Source organism: Falco peregrinus, chromosome 13 (genome assembly GCF_023634155.1).
Source record: "Falco peregrinus isolate bFalPer1 chromosome 13, bFalPer1.pri, whole genome shotgun sequence".
Lineage (NCBI taxonomy): Eukaryota > Metazoa > Chordata > Aves > Falconiformes > Falconidae > Falco > Falco peregrinus.
The window spans coordinates 2,464,064-2,479,627 of NC_073733.1; the positions used below are offsets into that span (position 1 = coordinate 2,464,064).

Genomic DNA, 15,564 nt, shown 5'->3' on the forward strand with positions numbered 1-15,564 from the left:
GTGCTTTGGTAGCTCCTACCTCCAGGAAAGTCCTCAGGAGTGTCAGAGCACACAGCAGCACTGAGAGCAAAGAACCACAGAAAGACAGGCTGCAGATAGAGACGCGCAGTTATTTTTAAGCCATCTCTCACATATAGGCAGTTCATGTTTATGGAATATGGTGCATGAGATATCTTAAAAGCAAAGCATCTCTCCAGCTATGCATATCCAGGACAAACCTGAGGTGAATGATACTCTCTAACTTCCTTCCAGACCCATTTAAGTGGCAATCAGAGGAAACATTTCCTAGAGAAACAGTTCATATCAAATTTATAAGACTTCCCTTGGGGAGGAAACATCCATTTCCCCTTCTACCTGTCATTCTTCTTCGTTTATTGAATCAATAAGGCATGAAATTTGGCAGGCTTTAAGTAAGAAATGAGCTGTTCATATCAAAGAGAGCCTGGATGAATGAAAAAAAAAAAAATCAAACTGTTAGAATCCAGATTCAGTTAATAGGAATAAAAATAAACAGAATCTAAATGTAAATGATAATTACGTCACCACTGGCATTTAAGCTCATTTTCAAATACAGGATTAGAAACAGATCTAACTTGCTGAAACTTGCTGTGTTCGTACAGATATAGCTGCTTTGGGGGACACAGGTCTGAATGTTCGGTCTGTAGCTTCTGCTCCCCAAGCAAGCCACAGCTGGAGATTCACACCGGACAAGAAAGGAGCAAGAGGGATCATCCAGAGGGGGCAAATCCCTTCCTTCTGGCCAAAAAGGACAGCTAAGAGGTTAGGAGGAATATGATTATGTTCCTGCTTCCCTGTCCTTTGTAAACTGTTGCAATATGACAGCCAGTATGCCCAAGTTACCGTGACCCATCTGGATGGCGTCTGAATTTACCTACCAAGTTGCAGCTGTAACACAGGTCCTCCACCAGCCTGGGTGAGAGAGACCCATTACATCATGAAGTCCCATCTGCCCATTGATCTGTTGAAGGTAATTTCCCTGAAACTGTTATCAGGAGGGCACTGCTCTGTCTATGGGACAACCTTTATTTCATCAAATGCAGCCAGGAGGTCTGCAGCTGAATGAAAAAAATTCCGAATAGGTGGTGAGATAAACTTCTGTCTGCCAAGGCAGTTCAGCATCGCACCACCATGCCCTGCCTTCAGGGGTTACAGCCGATTTCTTGTTTGGCTTGCCTCTCTACAGCCTGAAAGTTCTTCCTCTCTCACCTCTGGATCTCATCCTTCACATACCTGTGTTGTCCTTTTTACAGGAGGAAACAAATTGCTGGCAGTTTGTCTAAGCTAGTATTATCAGTAGGTCACAGCAGCTTTTCTGGATGTCTTCAAGCTTCAAGGGCATTTTTCAAAGCTACCTGTGCTCTCACTACCAACCTGATGAGTATAATTTTCCTTTACTCAAAGGTGAGCTATTCTGTTCAACTACAAGCATGAGGTCCATCATTTAGACGAAGATGCAGTGATTATATTTGAGTCTGGTTCTTTTGAATGTGACTGTGTCCCACACTGCCTATTAAAGAGCAAAGTTTAACACTATTCTCACTCCCACTAATCCTTTTGTGTAATGTCACATTATGCATTCGCTTCTACAACTATTTTTATAGCTCAAGGTCTTAACTTGCATCTTCTAGCTTCAACTGCCTTTGAAACTGCTTACATTCCACAGTAAAGATTTGTTCTTTTCTAACACACACACACGCACAGAGAGAACTAATTTTTTATCCCACTGAAATTACAACATTTACACGTTTCTTTTCTTCGAGACACACCTTTGCTTGAGGATTTTTCAAATTTAGGGAGACCTGGCATGAGAAGGGGGATAATTTCTCCCTCCGGTCACCAGTCCTGTAATAAGCCTGCGGACCGACCCCACACAGACCTTACACCTCTGTCAAATCCTTTTACTAGCCTTTATCCTGCCTGGATGGTTTTATTAACATATTAGCTCAGAGCCACACTGTGATCAGCAGGAACGTCTTGTTTATTGCTAGCTTGTTTGAAGACAAGCAGAGCGTACAGTCCCAATGAGGTGGGATCTAGTTATTAAGGTTTTAATGAAAAAATACAATGATGAGATGTTGTATAAGTTATGGAAACCACGTGAGAAACTGAGACCTTGCTGGCCGCACTGTTATTCATACAGAATCAACTTATTTTGTTGAAATACATGATTCATTTTAATCATTCTCACATTCTGATCAATTATCTTTGAAATTATACAGCTCACTGAGATGACTGGGGAATACCTACATATAAATTGATCTCTACTGACACAGACACTTGTTCCTAGCACCCTGCAGCTGGTGATACCAGTCCTCAAGCTCATTTTTGAAGAGCAGGAGACATATTCCATTGTAGGGTGCACCTCAAATGGCAGACACACATCAAGAGGTTTCCTACACTTACTGTTATAAATGGATTTGTCTCCTCTGGAGCAGTAATCTGGTTTGTGTTTGCTAGCTTCAGCTGAATTCACTCAACATCAAGCAGATTAAAGGTGAAAGCATATAATTTAATTGTAGCACACAAAAAAGTTAGGCTCTTAATTATTAAGCAAGAAAGAAGATTACAAAAAGAGGAAAATAACCAAAAATATAATTTTAGCATCAAATTTCTTTCCCCGCTGTTACCATGAATCCTTGAAGCACCCATTAGCCATACAAACTCAAGGCACTATTTACAAATGGAAAATACATCTTGAGTACTGTCACTTAGACTAACACCTTAAAGGTGGTGCACCTGGATACCTCTACACACCACGCCTACACACAATAGCAACCTGCTCAATTTTTCATCTCTTCCCTTGTTCAAAATGGCATTACCACCCATTTATTTGTTAATCTCCCTTGTCTTTCCATCTGTTCAGGTCAGTTAGGGGAAAACTTCCCCGAATTTAGGATTCTGTGGCACTCTTCCCATTAGTGGATTTCTTCTGGCTTAAACGGCCTTCTGGCAAACTACAACATTCTGAGGATGGTCATGACATACATCATAAAAAGCACAACTCTGACAACATTATTCAACTAATCTGACAATTCTGCCAGTGTTGTAGCCCAGCAGGACCTAGGTTCTTCAGGGTGACTGGCGGTTAAAACATTGGTAAGACAGATGACAAAGCAGGCTTTTAGAGGTGCTTTGTCCAACCCTTTTCTCCCTTCTTTGCTCACTTTTAGGAGCTCATGCCATCACATTAATCTTCCACAGACTTAGATCCCGTGGGTCAAACCCCTTTGCTAATGAAAGGCTTCTACCTGGAAAACATTGCCTGCACCTTGGGGAAAGCGAGTGTCTAACAGAAGAAAGACTTACAGGAAATGATTCACGCTATGACCTCAGCTCTTCTCCAGTGTCTTGTCCAGATGCTTGCTTCAACCATCCTGCAGCCAGCTAGCAATGCAGCAGTGACAAATGCTTCAGGAAAAAAAATATATGAACAACTGAATAATCTGCTTATTAAGACAAATAATATCTAAGCCCTAACCAGCACTAATCACCATGCGTTACCCTCAGGAGGAGGCTGTTCTGCTGGATGTCTCCTTCTGTGATCATCATCATCCTTCACCACATCTTTTGATTTTGCTGCCTGGTTTGACAGTTCTGACTCTTTATCTCCCCATGGAGCAATGCTCAGGACATTAAATTTTTTTTTAACTTACGGATACAGAGGAGAAAAATCATGACTACATGTCCCTGAATTCAGACCAGCCTCTTTGGATATTGACAGTCAAACCATGACTGTAGATCAGGAGCAGAAATTGTTAATAGGTTGATTTATGGGTGGCTAATAGCTAAGTAACTAACAGTTAATGAGGCAAGGACTCATTGGTAATACATCACAGAATGAATAGATTATTTTTATAAAGGCAAGCAATAAAATTAATTTCTAGATGGATTTTTTTTCTTACTTTGATATTCCTAATGGCACTTCCTGAATCACTCACTCTGAGCTGGAGAGTCAAATTGAACAGATTTGGAAATATCCACAGAACCATTTGTGATAACGCAAAGGGAATCACTGTCTGTTTAAAGTTCCTTCAGCGTGTTTGGGTAAAATTCAGTTTGTAAGACAGCGATAATAATACAAAATTATGGAATCCCTAAGGATCTTAAAGAAAAACCACTTATTCTCAAATCCTTACTGTGCAGAGAGGAAAAAACATCTCATTTCAAGAAAGACTCCTGACAGATGAAGAAAGGAAAAATCATGAAAAGTGGACTTCAGAAAATTTTGAAAAAGCCAATAACGCATCTTCCCTTTTGATGAAGAAAATTTGGAGCAACTATATTTAGATTCGTAACCAGAAAACAACATTCTATTTTCTGAAAAAGAACTGTGTCTATGAAGCCATACCTTAGGTCTAATGTAATACAGGGTCAGTGTTGTTATTGATTGTCTCTGATCTCTGCCTCTCTGAATAGATCTTTTCTGATCAAGAATTCTATTAAAAGATCAGCCGAATGCTGCTTTCAGCCTGAAATCATTATCTTGTTACAAAGGTTCCAAGACCTCAAACCTGAAGATTTTTCCTTTCTTATACACCCACACACATGTACACACAAATGCCTCAGTTCTGATACCGTAGGAAGCTTTTATCACTGGTGGGCTTCTCACTTCGCTTGAGATCATGCAGTCTTCCATTTGTTTCCCTAAGGATTGTCGTTTCACTGTGAAAGCGTGTCCTCTCTGTCAAGGAAAGCCGTGCAAGGCACGAGATGGAAGGGAAAATATAAACCTCATTACGGTTAACAGCAACATCTGCATTCAGATTTAAGTGAACAGTGACATGAAGCAATTTAAATCTTGACTGCTCAGCCCGCATGATGCATACTTAGCAGCACAGCAGGCAGCGACCACCCCAGCTGCTGCTGTGCCAAGCCAGTGTCACCCCACGGGGGTGCGTGGGGGCAGCGCACGTTTCGGCGGACAGAACAAAGGCTGGCCCAGCCGGCTGGAAAGCAGAAGCAGGCAAAAGCGCTGGGGACCTCTGCAAACACTTACAAGTCATCGTTTCACACAGACACTTAAGAAAGGCTTTGCCAGCTCTTCAGACACTGAATCTTGGGTGTTTGTCTCCGTTGCTTCTATATTAAGGCACAAAGAAATGGTTTTCCATCCCCCACCGTAAATTCAGCAAATTACTAAGTGGCTGATCGGGCGGTTGCGGCGTTATGCTCAGCTGATTGCCGAGGCGGGCTCCGTGCTGCAGGCCACCCAGCTCCGGAGAGCCCTGCCGGCAGATTCATCATGACACGGCTGGTGATGAGAGGCCCCGTCCCTCCTGAGTGCTACGTGCCTGTTTGCTTTTAATGACGAATAATTTGTTCAGGGAATAAAGAGAAAGTTGAGAAGCTTCATTTTGCAGGAGCTTTCTGCAGCACTTGCTAACCTGTGAAATGCCTTCTTTTTGGAAACCAGGCTTCTACCAGCACAGAAGGTGATCTGTCACACAGTTATTCCTTTGCAAGATGTTTGACGTGCTGTACTGGTTTTGACTGGGATAGAGTTAACTTTTTACACAGTAGCTGGTATGGGACAATGGTTTGGATTCCTGTTGAGAAGAGTGTTGATAACACAGTGATGTTTTCGTTATTGCAGAGCAGTGCTCACAGGGAGCCAAGGCCTTTTCTGTCTCTCACACCACCCTGCCAAGAAATAGGCTGGGGGGGCACAAGGAGCTGGCAGGGGGCACAGCTGGGACAGCTGACCCCAACTGGCCAAAGACACAGCCCACCACAGCTTTTTATTGCTGAGCATGACGCCGTATGGGGAAGAAGGAGGAGGGGGGACATTCGGAGCGATGGTGTTTGTCTTCCCAATTCCCGGTTGCGCAGATGCAGCCCTGCTCTCCTGGGGGGGCTGAGACCTGCCCATGGGACGCGGTGAATGAATTCCCTGTTCTGCTTTACTTGCATGCCCGGCTCTTGGTTTACCTATTAAATGGCCTTCATCTCACCCCGTGAGTTTTCTTACTTCAACCCTTCCAATTCTTTCCCCCATCCCACGGGGGGCAGTGAGTGGGGGGCTGCATAGGGCTGGCTGGGGCTAAACCATGGCACGTGCTCAGGTCCTGGGCAGTTCTAAGGAAGACAGAGAGAATGATGCAGCCTTCAACATGGTGCCTCTTGTACTCTAGGTATTTTGTGTCATTTTAGGTAATAAAAAGTTAAAGTTCAGTAAACACAAAGACTCCATGGGCAGCTAAAGGAGATTTGAGATGACTGTCCCTTATTCTTACACACCTTAGACATTCAAATTATTTTGATGGGATTGGGGCTGGTATCTAAGCTGCTGGGGTTTGAAAAAAAATTCTTAAATGTGGGAAGAAGAGGGGAGTGCGGCCCTTGCCTCTCATTTGCAAGAAGCAAGAACAACAGAGGGAAAAGTTTAATTTAGCATCTTAGCAAAGGAAGGATATGGCACTGAAATTTAATCATGCCTGATATGGCAGATAGATTTTTTTTTTTTAACAGGAAAAGCTTAAACACTTTACAAAATATTCATTCTCTATGATTAATTGTAAAGCATCATAGATGTGCTTGGCACTTTACTGATGGAAACATTGGCAGGTCTCTGCCTCAGGGAATCTATAATTAGAGTACAGCAAGGGAAGATGATGGATAAGAGTGTATGGGAGGACAGGGATACAACAGTGAAAGATCATGAAGAGCTTTAGATATTCTTTCCTGGATATCTTTTTTGGTTCTCTTCATTTAAATGTGATATATTTTAAATCAAGGACTAGGAACTGACTGAACTTCAGATTTTTTGCTCCACAAACTTTCTGCTGTCCCAAACTGGAACAGAAAACTGAAGTTTTGAAATTCCACATGAAATAAATACATGCAAGAAGGATGATCTGGAACAGCCTCACTGAACTGCCTTACTTTCCTAGGTGGAAGCATGTTTTTCCAGCTTTATCATTCCGAAAAAAATTTACATTCTGGCACAAAGTAGTGAAAAAAGTCTTAACATTGCCAGTGTGAAACACTCACACCCACAGCACAAGGAGGTCTTGAATGTCTGAATGTTTGTTGAAAGTTTTGTATAAGTAGATGTTCCTGTGAAGTGGTTTGGTGTGGCTAAATAGCTTCTAACGGAAAACAGCTTTGCAAGAAATCTCTCAACCAAATCCAGCACTAAGATCATGGAAGACAAGGCGGGTAGGATCAAATAGAAAATACCGGACACAGCATAGTGGTTTTCATTAGGGTAAAAAATGAAAGAGAAAAAATTACTCCAGAGCAAGTACCCCTCGAGAGAGGCCAAGGGAGCCAGGAGAGCTCTGGGTTTTTTTTTTCCCAGTATTTGAAGAAAAGTCATAACCAAAGCAACTTCCTTTTGGACAAAGTGAGGGCCCGGCGTGTGGCCTATGAGCTGGCGAAGGCAGTTCCATGAGGGTACTAAGCCCCCAGAACCCCTTTGTGTGCAAGAGCTGGGAGGCCTGGCCGCTCTGAGCAGCGCATCGCTGCAGCACCGAAGGGACGCCAGATGCAGAGCAGGGAGGGGGTGGCATTTCATGGCCCCCTTCACTATATCAGAGGGGCAGAAATTCCCTGGCTTTGCTGTCAGAGGAGGGCCTGAAGCAGAAAGGCCAAACAGACGCTGCAGGGCAGTGCCACGCTTGGGAACGAACGGACCTGTCCGCTCCTCCCCTGCTAGGGAGAAGGGAGAATCTGACCCAAAATTCAGGGCGTCCCAGCATGCCTAAATCCAAGGGATGCATACAGGATAATTGGCTCTAATCTTTCATTACACTCTATTTATGACCTTATAACTAGCTAGGGGATTTCACTGAATGCTGCTACCCTCCTCAGCCTATATATACAGTACATTTCCCCCCATCCACTTTTCAAATGTGCTGGCTTGTCCTTCAGAGTCCAAAGTGCTGGCCATGTCACTCCCCTAAACTGGTCATATGAAGTGACATCTAAAACCTTATACAGTCAGTCCTGAAATGGAATTGAAAAATGAGCAGGGAGGTACATTTCTTTAAGATGATGTCCCTTTCTTGGATGTAAAGAGAACAGCTGTGCTGAATCCACACATCTTCTAGGAGCTGAATAGAGATCAGCAACTGACTTCCTAGAGGATACCATTGGCCTGGAGACATCAACAGCTTCTGATTTCCAGCAGCATGCAGGAAAACTGAGCATGCAACAAATTTCCACATCATTTCAAATCTATTAATACAATTCTGAAGCACACAGCTTTCCCTCAAACCCATAATTGTGATTTGGAAGTCTCTGGCTGTGTCTTGCACATCAGTGAGTCACTCTGTATTTTCCTTCTGCCCAAGAAGCAATTTGACTATGCAGGAATGAGAAAGGCAAAACAACTTCTGATCTTGCACCTAGATGCTCAGTAGAAAATGACCCAGGTTAAGCACTTACATGATTTGCACTCAGAGGAACAAGCCTTTGGGTGATCCAATGTCACTGCTGGGGAAGGGGAAAGGTTCCTGGTTCCAGGCAGCAAAGAGAAATACATTCACACAAACACATCAGGTAGGTCAGATAAATTAAACCCTTCCGAAATAAGATGAAAAGAACCTCCTCTTCGAGAATAAATACAAAATGGCTATGAGGTACTAATAGGAGAGAACTGCAGCTGTATAGCAAATACAAGAAATCATTTGAGAAAATATATGGAGAAAACTGAAGCAAGGGTGTGGAGAAAGGGAAAGGGTGTTTGGAAAATCATAATGAACCCAGTCTTTTTATAGAACTGTCCTCATTCTCTTTGCTCAGCATGCTAAATCTCTTAAACCTCCATATTTTCCCTCCTATCCCCCTGCCCTGTGGTCATCACTGTGGAAGTTTCGGCTGCAATAGGAAAAGGTTGTTATCAAGCAGACAGAAGAAGAACCTGGGAAAATATTTAGCTCCCTGGCTCTGGATAAAGCTAACAAAGACCTTCCAAAGCCCAGAAAAAAACCAGCTCTGAATAAACTATCTGTTTGGCTACCTTTCATCCAGTGATCTCAAATGACTTTTTATATACACATCAATACTTTCAGCCTCATGGCACCTCTGTAAATGTAGGCAAGTCAAGCTAGGAACAAAGCAGCAGACAGTAGTCACAAGCCCTGACATTCACCCTGTGCTGTAATCAGCAAGAGTGCCCTTTTCCCAGCCTCAGGAACACTAATGGAGTATCCGGAAACCTGGAAAGTGGCAATGAATTTCTCTCAGCAGGCTAAACTGCAGGTCTATGGAGAAAGAATGGTGTTCTGTGGCATCCATAATACAAACAGCATCAAGTCAAAGGTTGGCAGGCGGCTGTTTCCCTTTGAGCTGTAATTAATATTATCTGAGCAATGCAAAGAGACCCAGAGAGTGCCAGGTGTCTCCTCTCGGCAACCATCTGTGAACAAGCAGGATATTGGTGCTGATATTAGGAGCCTTTCCCATGAACCAGGAAATAGCAAAGTTAAGAGGAAGAGGAACCCAGACAATCTTAAGGAGCATCAGTTAACAGTCCGATGCTACAGTGTGTCTCTAAGTTTGGAAGGTGTCAGTAATAGCGACCAACAATCAAATCTGACCTTTCAGCATCTGCTACCATTTAACATTCTCTCTGTAGAGGGCAGATAGCTGCTGTTTGTAAGGCCCAGAGGATATGGTGAGTGGTCCTCCGGCCACCAAAGAAATATAATCAGCAGATCTCCCACTGGGAGGCTGGGGTGTACCACCACTGGCAAAATTTCCAGAAGCATTTCTCATCAGGCCAAGGGCTCTTCCTCTACTGTTCCTGCAGCTGCATAGGAAACCACCTGTTGCCTTGGGCACTTCCATTAATTTCCCTCTCTTCTGCCCTAAACACACCAGGGCACCCTCTCATATCTGGCCTGCTGAGGATCATATCTCCTGGAAATGGCTCAGTCTCTGCTAAAAATTTTACTTCCATTAAGCTGAATTCAAACCACCTATCTGCAGACTTAAGTGGCATCTACGTTAAAGAGAACAAATGTGCTTCAGACTATTTAACAAAGGACAGTGGTAGGAGATCTTGTCAGGTTGTTTATCTGCCTTCCTCGGGTGTGCTTTCTGCCTTTATCTGTTGACTGTAAGGAGACAAGGTCTGGGACTACAGGACAACCAGGGATCTGCACCCATCGGTGCAGCAGTGCGACTAAGCCACAGGCTGCGTGCACCAGCAGAAAGCCCTCTTTAATACAGTTACTGGAAAATCGCTTTGCAGAGATTGGGAGAACCAGAGACTACTACATTTACTGTCTCCAATAAAAGTGAACAGATCAAAAATGACAATGTTCTGCACATTTCATGCTACCAAGCTAAGTTCCTGGTTTGCGCTGCTTGAGTAAACAGGCTCTGTATAAAAGGCCCATTTTGATACCACGCTGGTTTCCCTTACAACAAAGTGCTTGAAGATGAACTAAAAGACTTTTAACTTACCTCTCGATGTGTCTGCATTGTTCAGGTCTTGCTGTTGCTAACATCTAAAGCAGTTCAGGGAGTGATTCTCCTTCCTTTGAAACTGTTGCTTTCAGTTCTGCTTATTTGCTCTGTGGATATAAAGACGTAAACCTGCTAATGGCCAGTTTGCAATGAGACTCACCGGAATTATTTACTTTTCTAAGGACCTTTGGAACACCTTTCATAAGCTTAAACTTCTAGCTCCTCTCCTCTTCCCACTGAGCAATAACTTGCTAATACATGACTAAAGCAAAATGCTTTTCATATGGGATCAGACTTAAAGGCCCTGGAGAGTAAAAGTATCGATCCTGTGAACTATCAGCATGCAGAATTTCTACCAGCTATAGCAAGAGCACTAGGCACCCCTTGAGATCAGACTCCATGATTGACTGGCAACAGCAACAACAAAACTCTTTACAAAAATGAGAATATTGTACTCTGCCATCTTGGGGATGGAAGACACAAGTTCTGCAGATTTCATGACCAGACCTTGAATATAAGTAACCTGTTCCTGTGCACTCACTGGCTTTTCCCTTTCGCTTAGATCTTCTGAGTCATGACTCATTGAGCTTTGGCCAATCAAATAAATCAATAAAGCTTCTTCTACTATTTCTCTGTGGTCTATTCAAGTTCACATGCAGCAAAATAAAGTCAAATTCCTAGAACTGTTATTTTCTTCTGTTCAAGAAAAAAACTGTTTTAAGCATGTCTGATATCACTTTCTCTGTGAAGAGCTGGTACTTGGCAGGACCTATAATATGAGGAAGCAACAAGTGAACAAAAGAATTAACCTCATATGGCTTCCCATCCTCTTTTTTTTTTGGTGTTATTACCATTAAACAGGAGCAACTGGAAAATGTAAATACTGGTTTAGCTAATGTTTCTACACTTCCCTGCAACTTCCTATAGGTTTTCTAGAGTGCAAGCTGTGCATCAGTAGAGCTGACCTGCTTATTCCGGATGTGATCCCAAACTTTCCCATAGCTCAAGAATATTCTTTTCAGTGAGCAAGGAAAATACTTTTCAAGGAATCAGTGAGTAAAGTGACACAGTAAATGTTCTGTTTTCTAGATTGGACTGATAGGTTCATGGATCCACTGGCTGCCATCATACCGATTCACTCACAGCTTCCAGTTAAAGAGTGCCAGTTATACTGGTTCAGTCATATTCTTTCCACATGCTCCTAGCATCCCAATGAGGGATCCAGGATACACCTTTCCTCGCAGGCAGCATCGCAAAGACGGTGAGTACTGTTCTGCCCCACGACGGATGCATCACAACGCTAACTTCAACTCCTTGCCCAATACCATCCTCTTCTGAGATGGAGGAGCATGCCCTGATATAGCTAGTGCCATGCCGAAGCCGCAAAGCCCTCAGCCAGTTGTTGAAGCAGGTTTGATCCCATTAAGATCTTCTTTACACAAGTGGTTAAGCTGCTCATTGTTCAGCACTCATGCCACACTGTATATGGTTTATAACAGATGGGTCTTATTAGAGAGCCAGAAGCTCTGCAGTGCACACTCCTAAAACCCCTGTCTTGATACTTGGTTAAAATCATTAATTCTAACTTTACGCAACAACAAATAATGTAGGACAGCTGTGCTGGCAGCACAGTAATTTGTGTCAAACCCCTACGGTCACATTGAAAAAAAGTGATCTAGGAATGCACATGCCAAAAAAAGACAGTGATTTTCTACTGGCACGTTTTAATGAAGGTATCATTAATGTGTCCAGTGATTGCTATCATTTGGGTGGAACAAAAGGAGCAGCACTTCTACTGCCTTTCATTTCTGTTGCCACAATTCCGCAATCATATCTCAATAATGTCAATTTGCTGGCAGCATTAACGTTGTTGAAAATGCCCCCCCCCCCCCGAACTCTTAAAGCGCCTTGTATTTAGCCGTGTTCTTCAAGGGTGCAGCAATGAGAGGAAAATATGTATTACTGCTGATCAAATAATGAGACATTCCTGGATCATGACTGTCATTCCATGCTTCAGGCTTCAGCAGGTGCCATTTCACCATGTGCTTCTTTCTGTAAGCCAGCTGTTGGGAAGCAAAGAGAGGTCACCAGCTATTATCAGCAAAATGCTGGTTGTTTCACTTCAAGCACAAACCTACGCATGCTGCACAATCAGGCCTGTAATAGACATCGCCCTCAGCACAATCTGGACTGACTTCTTTTCCAGAACAGGCTCCCAATTGCCCAAAATATCATACATCCAATCTATTGGTAAAAGACTTTCACTGAAAAGGCAAATGGTGTCTTCAGCAATGTCATGCAATTTATACATGCTACAGAATCTCAGTGCAATTAATGGTCTCAAATAATCTGGGGTAGTTATGCATCTGCATAAGTAGTTAGGTAATTTCACCAAAAAGACCTGAAAAGTTTGGGTTTCCTCTCATTTTAGCTGTGTAAATTAGGACAAACTCTCTTGGATATGGACTGTTGTAAAAACCTTGTGAAAGGAGAATGAAGCCCTGTAATTTTTCTTTACACGTTTGCTGACATCGAAGGAATTCATAGCAGCTTTCCTGAGCTCCCCAGGCCTGGAGGTAGAAAGAGCTGTGGACCAGTGGTGGTGTGATGGGAGAAGGTTTCTAGCACCTTCTGGCCTGCAGCAAACACACTGCTGCCAAACCTGCAGCTTACCCTGGAAACACCCCAAAAAATCAGGGTCACCGGGAGTGGGCTGCATTATCTGACACAGGTAATTAGGAATCAAGTCTCCATATGGATCACCATGCCTACTCCTCTTACTCACAGGGTACTCATGCAATATAGTCTCTAAGGAGTTAACAGAATATCAGCTTTCTTCTTCTTCTTCACAGATGACAGGGTATAAAACACTTCCCTTGCCCCGCAGCAACTCCATTTCCACACTAAAAATCCCAAAGCAACACCTTCAACATACCACGGGAAGCCAGACGTAAGTGGATGTTGCAAGTTTACTCATATCTTGGGTGCCATATGCTATACGGTAATATTTTGGGCTTTTCAAAAAAGCGTTGGTTTTCTACTTTTTTAACGTGTGTGTGAGGAAGTGTCTGCCACCAAGTTAACATTGCTCCATTGAGCTGGAAGCAAGAGGCCCAAGCATTCCTGAAGAGTAAACATTATGGTCTAGATAGGGTATTATATCTCTTGTTCTATTCCCCTGTGACGCAAAAGGCTTCCAACACCCAGCTCTGCAACAGACTGATGATCCAACGTGAAAGATGTGCTGGAAGAAACCTGATGAGTTAAATCCCACTATAACCATGTATTTTCCATTACGTTGGGTCCGATTCCAGACAGCACGATCACACGTAAGGCAAAGTGACAAGCCGCGCTGCGCTGCAGCCTAATGCGGAGTGACAAAAATACAAAACTCCCTGAAACAGATTTCAGGAAGTTGCTTGTGGGGAGGGTGAGTGGAGGAAGGTGGTAATTAGCAGATCTGCAGCTCACCATGGACTCGGTGTTCAGCTGTCACTCACCCACTCACGCGCTCCTGGGAATTTGTGGAAGACATTCCTGTCTCTTGGAGATGGTGTCCCTCCACATACTGTGCAAACGGGCACCTGTGGAGGGAACCCTTCCACCTCACTGCTCCCAAAAGCAGAGGACCCCTTGTCCCTGGCCAACCAGCTCCACATCTGCTGGGTGTCGGGGGGGATTTCTCCTCAGAGTTATCAATCTGAATCCCAACCAAAGATCACACCAGATGTCAACACCAGGGTGCTGAGCAGTCCACAGAAAGTTAATATCATGTCATCTGACCGTTTTTGGCTGGACTGATTTTCAAATCATTATAGTTTGACTATATCTTTTATTTTTTTACTAGATTTAGTACTAGTGAGAGAGATAACTCACTTATCTCTATTCTACCAGTTATTCAGAGAACACATGGAAGTTTCAGTAATTTAGGCTCTCTTCTTTGGCTTGCTAGTCTTATATAGTTTAGATAACAAAAGGATCATTCCTCAGACTAAAGCAGAAAGCCCAGTGTTTGCTCTTCATTAGCTGTAATCTTCTTTCCTAACATAAGGAATGTCACTTCATCTCCAGCGATGATGGAAGACTCTATGTGATTTTTAAGATGGCTGTTTGAAACCTTCAAAACTTACTTAAGACCAACAAGTAATCCCCAACCCTGACAGACTAGTCTCTACAGGCCGCATCTGGATTCCTAGTTAAAAAGGGGAGGCCTCAAAGTATTTTCTCATCTTTGAAATGCCTATGTGCACAGCACAAGTACGTGGATACCCTCATCTAGACGGCATACATATGAAAGTCAGCCACAGTTCCAGAGCACATTAAACAGTTGCACTTCAGTAAAAACTCTGTAAAGCAGCTTCCTATATGATGTAAAGAGGAGCCTCCGTTTCTGATTAAACATTCTCTCTGCAGCAGTGATCCAGTGATTCAGAGATACACGCAGATCTCCAGTCCCCTTTCATATTTTCTGATTTTCAACTAATAAGCAGGACAGTACATCTCACGGCTAAGAAAACTTTTGTAGCTAGATTAAATTCGAGAGTCAAAAGTGAACTAGCATAATATCTGGGTGCAATGGATGTTGTTGCAGCGTTACCAAAATCTTGTGGCTCTAATCCCAAGTGTCATATCCTACATTATTCCTAAATTCCCAGCTCCCTGCATTAGAAAGAAATTTTAATGGTTGTAAAAGAAACTCCAAAACCATGAACTGAGAATGAGTTACAGACTTGAAAATGATCAAAACGATACAGGTATTTTTAAAAATCTAATGAATTTTAAGTTGGCCTCAAGGACTGTCAAAGGCTGGTGCTAGCACGCTACTAGCATGCTAGAGATGCTGTAAGGAGGTGACGTACGGCTGCAGAGGCTCGGTACTGTTCTCTCTTCGATGGGTGTGACAGGTAGGCTGTTGTCATTCCCACGTTATGCAAAATGTAGGGAAAATAAATCGAATAGTTTAATACTCAATCTCTCTGCCTAGAGCTGGAGAGCAAGACAGCACGGACACGGGAACACTAGAGGGAGCAAAGACAAGAAAGCAGATGAAGAGGAATGAAGGCAGGGAAGGAAAAGCCACACCAGCTTCTGAGGCAGCGAGGAGGGGAAGGGAAAGGAAGGGTTTGT

General features: G+C 43.1%; 1 protein-coding gene across 9 annotated transcripts in view; it reads right to left on the reverse strand.

Annotated features, from left to right (window-relative positions):
* C13H8orf48 (chromosome 13 C8orf48 homolog) overlaps positions 1–15,564 on the reverse strand; it is a 118,290-nt gene that overhangs the window by 61,349 nt on the left and 41,377 nt on the right. For 4 of the 9 annotated variants that reach the window (XM_055817751.1, XM_055817750.1, XM_055817748.1 and 1 more), the window contains exons 7-11: positions 11,403–12,500; positions 10,435–10,544; positions 5,950–6,096; positions 4,597–4,702; positions 3,328–3,429 (exon numbers count right to left, since the gene is read on the reverse strand). In XM_055817751.1, coding sequence (XP_055673726.1) covers positions 12,473–12,500 — 28 coding nt within the window. In that variant the 3' untranslated portion in view covers positions 3,328–3,429; positions 4,597–4,702; positions 5,950–6,096; positions 10,435–10,544; positions 11,403–12,472. Of the gene's footprint in view, positions 1–325; positions 443–3,327; positions 3,430–4,596; positions 4,703–5,949; positions 6,097–10,434; positions 10,545–11,402; positions 12,501–15,564 lie in introns of those variants that run through there. The other 5 variants (XM_055817752.1, XM_055817756.1, XM_055817754.1 and 2 more) reach the window with 3 other exon arrangements.